Source organism: Lucilia sericata, unplaced genomic scaffold, assembly GCF_015586225.1.
Source record: "Lucilia sericata isolate MDLA Ls3-8-SP2 unplaced genomic scaffold, ASM1558622v1 Contig000031F_arrow, whole genome shotgun sequence".
NCBI lineage: Eukaryota > Metazoa > Arthropoda > Insecta > Diptera > Calliphoridae > Lucilia > Lucilia sericata.
In genome coordinates, this window is record NW_023994069.1 from 136,407 (window position 1) to 146,299 (window position 9,893).

Consider the following 9,893-nt stretch of genomic DNA (forward strand, 5'->3'; position numbering starts at 1 on the left):
ATTATTTAATTCCTTTGATTTTATTTTTTATATTTTCAAAAATTTTTTTGAGATATTATTTTATATTTGACTTTTCAATAAACAAAATATGTAGTATTTTTGCAATGAGTATGGTAGCTCGATTTTATAAAATACCAGCAAACGTCAGAAGGTTAATATGGCGACAAAAAGAGAGAATGACACTACCTTGATATTTTTACCATGGAAGTACCCATAAATGAAATCAATATGGGAATCAATTAGTCTATCTTTGCTCAAAGAATATTTTTATTTTTTTTTAAGTAGGTATAAACACTTTTTTTGTTAAATTTGTAATTTCTTTAAAGTTTGTCACATCACAGCATCTCATAACAAGTACCGCGAAGAATATTTAATACATAGATCGATTCGTTTTTCGATTAATTATCGATTACATATTTCAGTTTTGGTGCTCAAATAAGATTTTAAATTTTATGCCAATTGTTCAAAATTTTATAAATAAAGCAATGCGTTCGTTATGGTTTGTTTTCTTTTTGTTTACATTTTTTTGTAGTTATCCACTTGCATACGGAAAAAGTACTTTTTTTTGCAACTCTAAGAAAGATTGTTAAAGTTGAAAAAAGTTTGTTTTCTTCATAGAGGTCGAACAAGCATACAATTGGTGGCAAACAATATTTCATCACCTTTAGAAACTTCCAATAAAGTTGCAATAAAGCGGAGCTTTATTAGATTCTTACGTTATTAGAAATAGTATTTCAAAAAGAGTAGTTCCAAAACAGTATTTTGGCTTATTTCGGTAACGGTATTTTAGCGGTAACAGTAGTGTTCTAAAAAGATATTTTAGTACTCTACCGTTTTAAGCATTTATTTCATTTTTGGAATTTTTAATAGAATAACGATAACGGTATCGGTGTCTTAGGGTTATCGGTATTTTGACATTTTTCGGTATTTTAGTTGTAACGATAGCTTGCCAACCTTATATAAAACATATAATGTTTTTTGAAAAGAAATATTTTTTTCATACTTTTGTTTTAATAAACAGCTAGATTTAAATTACAAAAAAAAAAAAATAATTTTGTTATTAAAAAGAGTTGAACATTAATAAATAATAGTATTTAAATCTACATTTCAGTGTAATTTTATATATTTTTATATAGAAAAATGCTCAAAATGTAAAAGCAATACATAAAAAACGTTGTTTTATATTATATTTGTTCTTTTAACGTATCCACATGGTTTTTAGACTTTATTAATATTGGCTCAGAAAGATTCGATCGAGTTTTTTTGACATAAACACTATTATTTCTCCAATAGATTGCGTCGTAGCCATGCGATTTTAAAATTTTCGCATATTGATACAAATTAAATATCTCATCGCTCACATAATCGATGATTTCTATATCTTTCAAAATCGAATACTGCTTTAATTTGTCCTTATTTTTAAGAAATTCAACTTTTAGTTCTGAGCTACGAAACTCTACAATTAAATTGACTTTTCCGGACTTAAGATTATGTCGTTCATTATACTTATTTTCCTTGGTGCACACTTTAACAATATCCTTTTCTGATATTTTTAATTTCATATGACGTCCCAAGTTAATAATATTTATTTTTGGAATGGCTTTTATTTGTAGCTCGGTAAAACCTTTTACCAAAACACTGTTAGCGTCAGAATTATTATCAGCAACAATAGTTGGCGGTGATAGACCTGTTTTAACTTGATTTATTTTATCATCATTTTTATCATTATTGACGACGAAATTTGCTCTCTTATTAGTTTGTTGTGGAACATAATGTTTAGTATTTTCTGCAGATGTCAAGTTCTCTATATAACTTTGTAATTTGACTTTATCAATAGAGAGTTGAGTACTAGTTGTTATTTCCTTTTCTAATTTGACAGTAAGATGTTTCAATTTCCGTTCCAAAATCTGTATCTTATCAATTTGAAAATCATCGGCTATGACATGCTGTGCTGTCTCTAAGCTGGCTTTTATTGTTTCATTTTCCAAACATTTTAATTTTAACTCTTCGGATTTAGCTTCATTTGCAATTAATAAGTGTTGTATCTGTCTTTGTAGTTCTTTGACAAACTCCAAAGATTTCGTATATTGCCCTTGAAGACGTAAAAAGTTTTCTTTAATATCGCCTAATTGTCTGATTTCTTCTTTAAGCTTTCTGTTCTCATCTTCAATAGCTGTAAATTGTTCCTGAATATGCATGAAATTGAACTCGGTCTCATTCATTTGATCAAGAAGTTTGGCATTGTATTCATTTGAACTTTTCAATTTTAACTCAAGTTCTTTTAGAGTATTCGAATTTTCATCCGAATTATCAAAACTTAAAAACAGTTTATGGGTTGTTGGATTATTATGACGACACTGGGGACAACTTGATTCTCTACAAAATGAAAAAGAAAAAAAAAATTATTAATTTTATATTAACATAATAATAAGTTTTGTTTACCTTCTCTTCCATTCCTCCATACAAGATAAGTGGAAAATGTGGCCACAACTAGTGCTATAGACATCATCGGAGTTTTTGAAAACATCTGTACATATTGGACACACTATATCAAGTATCGGCATATCGATGCTATTGTTCTTTGTTCGACTCAAGCCAGTAACTACACATTTATACTTCAATAAAATTTTTGCTTATATGACTATATTTTTATCAGACCAATGGTGCCAATAGCTTAAAAATAAAAACCTTTGTTCGTTAAAATAAAATAATTAGAGTGGGTTTTTGAGTTGGCAATCAAATGCCAATTATTAATCAGATTAGTTAATCTAAAAATAAAATAAATTTAATCTGATGTTAATCCCCATTGATGTTTTTGAGTACCAAAAAACGTCATTGTTTGTAATCAAACTAAACAATTCACTTAAAGATTGGCCCTTAGAGTTGGTAAAACCTAGAAATAATCAGTCGATTATATCCGTTCGTTAACGTTAAACAAAAGGGATTTATTTATTCGGGGTTAAAATCTTACCTTGTCCAAAAATTAACACTTATAAATATGTTATTTATAAAGCAATCGCTATCATTGGAAACCTAAATATAGTACGTATTCTTAGTGGATACACAGATATACAGAGACATCTATACAAAATTAGACCAACGAATTTAGAAGAATGTAGAGCATGCGAAGAGAGCGGTGTAACAATTTATCTTTCACTGTCAGGCCTCCATCGAAATTAGATCCAACTATCTGGGTAGCGATGTTATACCATATATTACATTTCCGAGAAACACTGTATGGATTTCGATTCATAAAAGCAATTTCCTATAGGCCCGATAGCGCCTATAGGAAATCTGATCCTTTCCGATCCTACGCTAGCGCTAAGAAAGCCGAAATTTTGTAACCTTTGGCCTACTAAGTTCATACGGGACATTTTAATCCCTACTTCATTTTATGAAGATCGTTTTATAAGTATTTAAATCAAACAATGAAATTTCATTTATTGATAGGCATTTAAAAATGCCAACATAAAGAGTGAACTTTAAAATTTCATGAGGATTGGTTCGGCCCTGGCCGTTATATAAGAACATTCAAAATTCGTTTTATAATTCGAAAATCTTTTAAAGAGTTATAATATACTTCCATATTAATCTAATTTAATTGACAACACTTATCTAAAAATTGTTAAAAAGGGGATTTTATGAATAACAACATTAGGGAGGTTAATTTTAAACTTTTTTTCAAAATATTGAAATAAATCTTTCGATAATGCACAAAAACTAAAAAAAAAGTATGATGAAAATAACTTATTTTGTTAATTCTAGTGTATGTATACATTTTTTTAAAATAATTTTTTTTTTATATTTTTTTTGGTTACACTAATAATATTTATATTATTTTTACAAATAATAGATCTTATTTACTGAATACAAATACATACATATGTTTGTTTTACCAAACAACGCAATGTACAGTGGAAACGATAGACAGAACTTCAATAAAATTGAGATTTCACTCTAGTGCTACATCCTTGACTGTAAAAAGGTTTACCGGAATTATTAATCGATTTTTATGTTTCAAAATTTTGTGGGTTAGTAGTAATTTTGAAATTTGATAATATTATAAAATGTCAAAATCCAATAGTTAATTTCTTAATATAATATTTGGATGATCGTATGAAATATGGATATACATACATATGTATGTACAGATCTAGAATTCAATCAACATTGTCAAATAAATCATTAATTTACATTCGTTGTACTACTGTGCAGTTCTTCTTTCTTGCTGAATATTTTTTGCAACTTTTTTTTTTTTTTTTTTTAAATATACTTAAATAAATATTATTTTCTTTCCATTTCTAAAGATAAGAACAATTACAATTTATGATGCATTGTTTTGAACTGCTGTGATATTTTATGTATATATAGAATAGAATAGGTTGATAATACTTCAAATCCGAAGAAATACATCCAGGCCACTGTCGGACCTGTTGTGCGCTCCTTTTCATGAAAAATTTTTATTGGTAGTAAAAAAAAACTATAACCTTATGTAGTGTTGTGAATGTATTATCGTCTGATGTTTAGAAACTCAGTTTCCTAGAAGTAATTCCTAAGAATTTTGCAATCAGTTTTAGTGAGGGATGTCTACCCGGATAGTCTAATAATGTGAATCCACAAGCTCAATAATTTTGGTTCTAGTCAAAGTTTGATTATTCTAGAATTTTTAATTCTGCCCTAGTTGCGCCAAAGAGTTTTGCGTCCGTTATGTTAACTATCTCCCTTCCCTTTAAAGCTAGTACAATCGCTCTTTCGTTGCCAACCACTCCCGAGTGGCCTGTTACCCATATGCTGAAAACCTATCCTCTGGCAGAGTATTCGGTTAAAACTTTCTTACAATCCATTCCGGTCTTAAATTTAACCATTTCATCGGATATTGACCTAATTGCTTTCTGGCGATCTGTAAATATGTTAACCTCTGTCGGAACCATATTTATTATAATCCTGGAAGCTAGTGTTGTGACTAGGTAGACGGTAGTATATTTCTGTTTTTGGATCTTCAATATAGAATTCCAGGACCTCTTTGTCCCCCAGTATAGAGCCATCTGTGTAGTAACGGAGTCATACGGGTATTTCCTCTAATGTTCCGCTTGATCATGATATACTATCTGGGCTCAGTGTTTCAAAGCTACCGATATATTCTGTTTTTGTTGTGTAATCAGGCAAGTCCGATGTTTGTGTCTCGATTGAGTCCACCTCAAGGCTATATTTAGAGCCTCTTCAGCCCTATTACACAAGTAATTGGGATCCTTTACCCTTAGAAGTATTACGACATCGCCTGTATTGCAGACAGGTCTAAGTTCTTTCTCAGTTACGGTCCTTAGAAAGCTATTAGTCGTAGTTACCCAGAGTGTATCGAGTAATACCCTTTTTCCTGATAGTCATTTCGTACATATCGTAGCTTATCCATCTACTCCTTAGCATGTAGTTAATCCAGTTACGCAGTGCCGGGTCAACATGAACCTGGTCTAAGCATTGAATAAGAGTATCAGTGTGCACGTTATGGAAGGCGTCTTCGATATCAATGCATACCGCCAGTGTATACTATCAACTATCCCTTCAAAGGATTTAAGTAGGAAGGTTTAAAGTGCCGGAAAAATATGATCGTTGACCATGCCAGTTTTTATAACAATCTCTATGTTAGTCTCCCTTCACCCAATGTCGGTTCATTCATAGTACACGATATACCAGGTGGGAAATGAGAGTTCGTTAGGTGTGACAGATAGCTCTCGCAAAGGACAATTGCATAGCCACCATTAAACAAAATTAGAGTATATAATGTCTGAAATTATTCTAAATGTAGTTGATCCCATCACCCATAAAAGATCCCATTTAGCTTAAAATAACACTATAGCAATGAAATTCGACATAAAGAGAATTTACTATTAAAACAATTACAAATTCTTAAAAACATTTTTGTGAATAATTTTAGATTTTCCGCGAAATGCTTTTGTTCCAAAATTGCCGAGGTTTTCATAATTTTATTCTTGCTTTTGTATTACAGAAATGTTTTTAATAACTTATTCGAGCGATCTTTGTACTTTAAATAATTGTGATTGCTAGACAATTGTCTGTAGAAGACCAATTTTGACAAGCCTGAGCTATATGTATGTATGTATGTATTAAAAAGGAAACACCAGTATGTATTTTTATAAACATATGAGCAATGTACATATGTAAAAAAAATATATATTTGTATTTGTGTTCAAAAATAAATCTTTCCGTTCTAAATACAATTCTAAATTATAATAGAGAGTTATTCCTTGACATCTTTCAAATTGTCTACATCGTTTTTTGACTTAATTAATATTGGATCACATAAACTAGATCGGGTTTTCTTAGCATACACACAATTGTTTCTCCAATAGATTGAGGCAAAGCCGTGATCTTTTAAAATCTTCGCATATTGATACAAATTAAACACTTCATCGCTGACATAATCAATTATTTCAATATCGGCCAAATCTGACAGCTGTTTCAATTTATCCTTATTTTTAAGAAATTCTACTTTCAGTTCTGAAGTTCGAAATTCTACAATCAATTGAATTTTGTCGGGCTTAAGCTTGAGTCGTTCATTATATTTGCTTTCCTTGTTCTTTACTTTAATAATATCCTTGTCGGATATTTGTATTTTCATATGATGTCCCAGATTAATAATATTTATTTTGGGTATTGTACTCAATTGCAGTTCAGTGAAACCTTTAACTAAGACACTATTGGCATCTGAATTCTCAGTATTGTCGATTGAAATTGTTCTTTCAGTTCTATTGTTTTGATTGCAATTATTATTTTGAAGTTTTCCAATTTCCTGCTGCAGTTTAATTATGTCCAATTTCAGTTGTTCATTTTCAGACTTTAGTTTAAGATTTTCGTCATGCACTTTTTCCATTTGTTTTTTGTGAAGATCATCATGTTGTTTATTTTCCTGCAGTTGTAATTTCAATGAAAATAATTCTTCTTGTAAATCAAGACATTTGGTTTCGTTTTCATTACTGAAATTCTCCCATAAAATACTATTTTTTAGTTTTCTTTCCAGCAATTGTACGTAAGTTTTAATAAGGCTATCGGCTTTATCCAACTGCGCATTTGGCCTACTTGGAAACACCTCATCCATTTTTTGTTTCAATTTCCTAAAAATTTAGTATTTTTTATTAAAAGCAGTAAATTAAAAATCAAAATTTTTTTTGCAAAACTCGCCCATTTAAGTAAAATTATATTATTAGGTTTAACTCCTTTGTTTGGTTTGTATACAAAATTTCGTTCTCAATTGATTATTATGCTGAATAAACTTATTTATACGAAAAAATATTGTGTATAACAGAATTCGTACATACATACATACATATATACTTACATATGTATGTATTCATTCAAAACGATAAATTTCCAGATGTAGTCCAGTCAAATTTGAAGTAAAATAATCAAACTGCGGAATTTTAGTTGGCTTGACATTTCATATAAGCTGTTAAAAACCAATCCACAAATTGTCATAGTTATAACCTGCAACACTTTAGTAATTTACAAAAATATTGATCCTATACCAACCTTAAAGTATTCCAATCGAATCGCCTTCTCAATCTATTTATACAGGTGCAATTTTGAAAATAATTGAATGCACTTTTGGTACATTATAACTATTTCATCTAGCACCACCCGTATAGGGATTTTAAGCTCATATTTGTTTAAATTGACCCTAGCCCCCCTATTAGACCCCTTCTTAAAATGACTTTAATCTTCTACAATTCACTTAAAACGTCCAGTATCGCATAAATCAAGTTTTTGTAAACGTTAATCCATCAGAGAATTTTATGTAGATCAGTTCATAATTGCCTCTAGCCCATCATTTTACACTCATAACTGGTGTAAGTTATCATGTGGTGGCCTCATATATGCTGAGATATCGTCCGTTAAAGTTTTTGCGTAAAATAAAAACAATATTGTTTTTTTTTGTAATTTAGAGAGTTAACTTAGTTAATTTAGAGTTTTAAACTTTAGGTTAAGATATCTTGAAAAATTGCCCCTAGTCCACCATTTTATACTCATAACTAGTGTAAGTTATCATATGGTAGCCTCATATATGCTGAAAAATTGTCCGTTTAAGTTTTCAGACAGATTGAACTTTCACATGTCTTAACAAACTTTATAAATAAATGTGTCTTCGAGATATTGTAACGTTTCAATACATATAACAAAAAACGGGGGTTTTCCAATTTTAGTTAATTATATCTCTAAAACCTGATATGATCAGGTCAGTTTAAGATTCAGCACTGCTCAATCCTTTATAAAAGTATACCTTTTTGTCAGGGTAAAATACGTAACAGATAAACGATAACCGCAGTTTGAAATAATGGACCTAGATGTAGAAAAAAATAACAAATTGTTCTAAGATCTTAACAAATATATAAGTAAAGCCTGATTTTTGAGACTTTTGACCCCAATATCCCCCGTATACACACTATTATTGATGTCAAAACTGTGCATCAGATTTCTGTTAGTTATTTAAATTACTCAGTACAACTTCAACTTGACTGGACTATTAATAAAGAGAACAAAATTTGTTGATATTTTTAGGTCTGTTAACAAGGTGGATTCAAAAAGTGCGGGGGAATTCTGAAGTAACAACAAAGTTGTATTTTCTTCTACTTAGTGCAAATTTCATTCTGCAAATTTAAGTGGTTGTGTCATAATCAGCTGGTTGAAATACATACAAAGAAATAAATGTTGCCAGATAATAATAAGTTGAGTAATTGTAACTATAATTTGAATGAAAACTGATAATTTAAAAATTACTAAATTTTCAGTAATTTTAGCAAAATAAATGGAAGGAAGTGTTGCTAATAGATTAGCTGCTAGATATGCGAATTTATAGAAGTTATTTTATATGTATATACAAAAAATATGGAAAAATAAAGGAATTCCGGCTGAGTTTAGTACAAAACTTAATTCATTTTTAGAAGATTTATGCCAAATTCATGGCCGACTATATGAAACTCTACTGCACCTTGCCCAAGTACTTGAGATATATAATCTCTGACCATTGCTGAAAAAAACATCACTTCCGTTTACAACCACGCAGATGGGATGGTCTCTGTTGAGTCGGTAACAGCACGAATCCATCAAATAAGCCGAAGACTTTGTTCTTACTTACAGAGGACACACTTTGTTAAATCTGGAATGAACAGAGTTTTAACTGAACATAACTGGAGATACCTTTCATCCATCACCATTCAACACTGAACTCTTATCATTCATCCGACAAACTCATAAGAGAACAACATACGACAAACACAGTCTAGGTATACGGGCGGATGAGATCATATTCATCCTATATCATATACATTTAATACCAACTCATTTCCAACGCTTAGTCCCACAGTCACTCCTCTGTGGGGTATCTGTTGTCACTTACCTCGCATTATAGATATCACCATTTTACCCGCCACTTATCTTCCCGCGAATTTGGGTTTAAACCGCAGCCACAACGTACATGCCGAAGGAACCTTAACTGGCCAACCAGGACATGTCCTGCGGGCAACTGGTCACCCATAGTACCAGATTATGTGGTTCTCTGGTTCGACGCCATGTCAAATCATTAAAAGAAAGTCCGAGGAGTGAATTGACATCACCAGTTTATGGTCCCGTATTCTTGTGGTTCTACCAAACATTTTATTATTCCAAGGGTCCTTATAGGATTCTCTCGACCATATTTTTAATTCAGCCCTCGTTCGTTGAACGGTTTTGCGTTCGACAGGTTAACTATCTCGTGTTACCTCCCCTTTAAAGCAAGAACATTTGCTCTTTATTTGCCGATTATTTCTGAGTAGCCTGGTACCCAGCCTTCTTAATCTGTCGGTAAATATGTTAATCCCTGTTGGCGCCATATGTATTCTAAT

The 9,893-nt window shown here is 30.9% G+C and overlaps 3 protein-coding genes across 3 annotated transcripts in view; 1 reads left to right on the forward strand and 2 right to left on the reverse strand.

The window, feature by feature from the left end:
- The window catches only part of LOC119611674 (G-protein coupled receptor moody), a 119,038-nt gene that overhangs the window by 69,784 nt on the left and 39,361 nt on the right, over positions 1-9,893 (forward strand). The window lies entirely within an intron of this gene.
- Positions 2-2,593, reverse strand: LOC119611703 (E3 ubiquitin-protein ligase TRAIP-like). The gene is made up of 2 exons (XM_037967376.1): positions 2,443-2,593; positions 2-2,376 (listed from the first exon to the last, which is right to left on the reverse strand). The coding sequence occupies exons 1-2, from the start codon at positions 2,562-2,564 to the stop codon at positions 1,185-1,187; spliced, it is 1,314 nt and encodes a 437-aa protein (XP_037823304.1). The 5' UTR covers positions 2,565-2,593; the 3' UTR covers positions 2-1,184.
- Positions 6,145-7,300, reverse strand: LOC119611714. The gene is made up of 2 exons (XM_037967384.1): positions 7,198-7,300; positions 6,145-7,130 (listed from the first exon to the last, which is right to left on the reverse strand). Exon 2 carries the CDS (start codon positions 7,112-7,114, stop codon positions 6,257-6,259), a length of 858 nt encoding a protein of 285 aa, XP_037823312.1. The 5' UTR covers positions 7,115-7,130; positions 7,198-7,300; the 3' UTR covers positions 6,145-6,256.

Excerpts from the sequence above, each read along its gene's own strand:
- LOC119611703 (XM_037967376.1), bottom strand. The coding sequence starts at position 2,564 with ATGCCGATACTTGATATAGTGTGTCCAATATGTACAGATGTTTTCAAA. Across the intron at positions 2,377-2,442 it reads ATGGAGGAATGGAAGAGAAG|AGAATCAAGTTGTCCCCAGT; the intron begins GTAAACAAAACT and ends TTCATTTTGTAG.
- LOC119611714 (XM_037967384.1), bottom strand. The coding sequence starts at position 7,114 with ATGGATGAGGTGTTTCCAAGTAGGCCAAATGCGCAGTTGGATAAAGCC.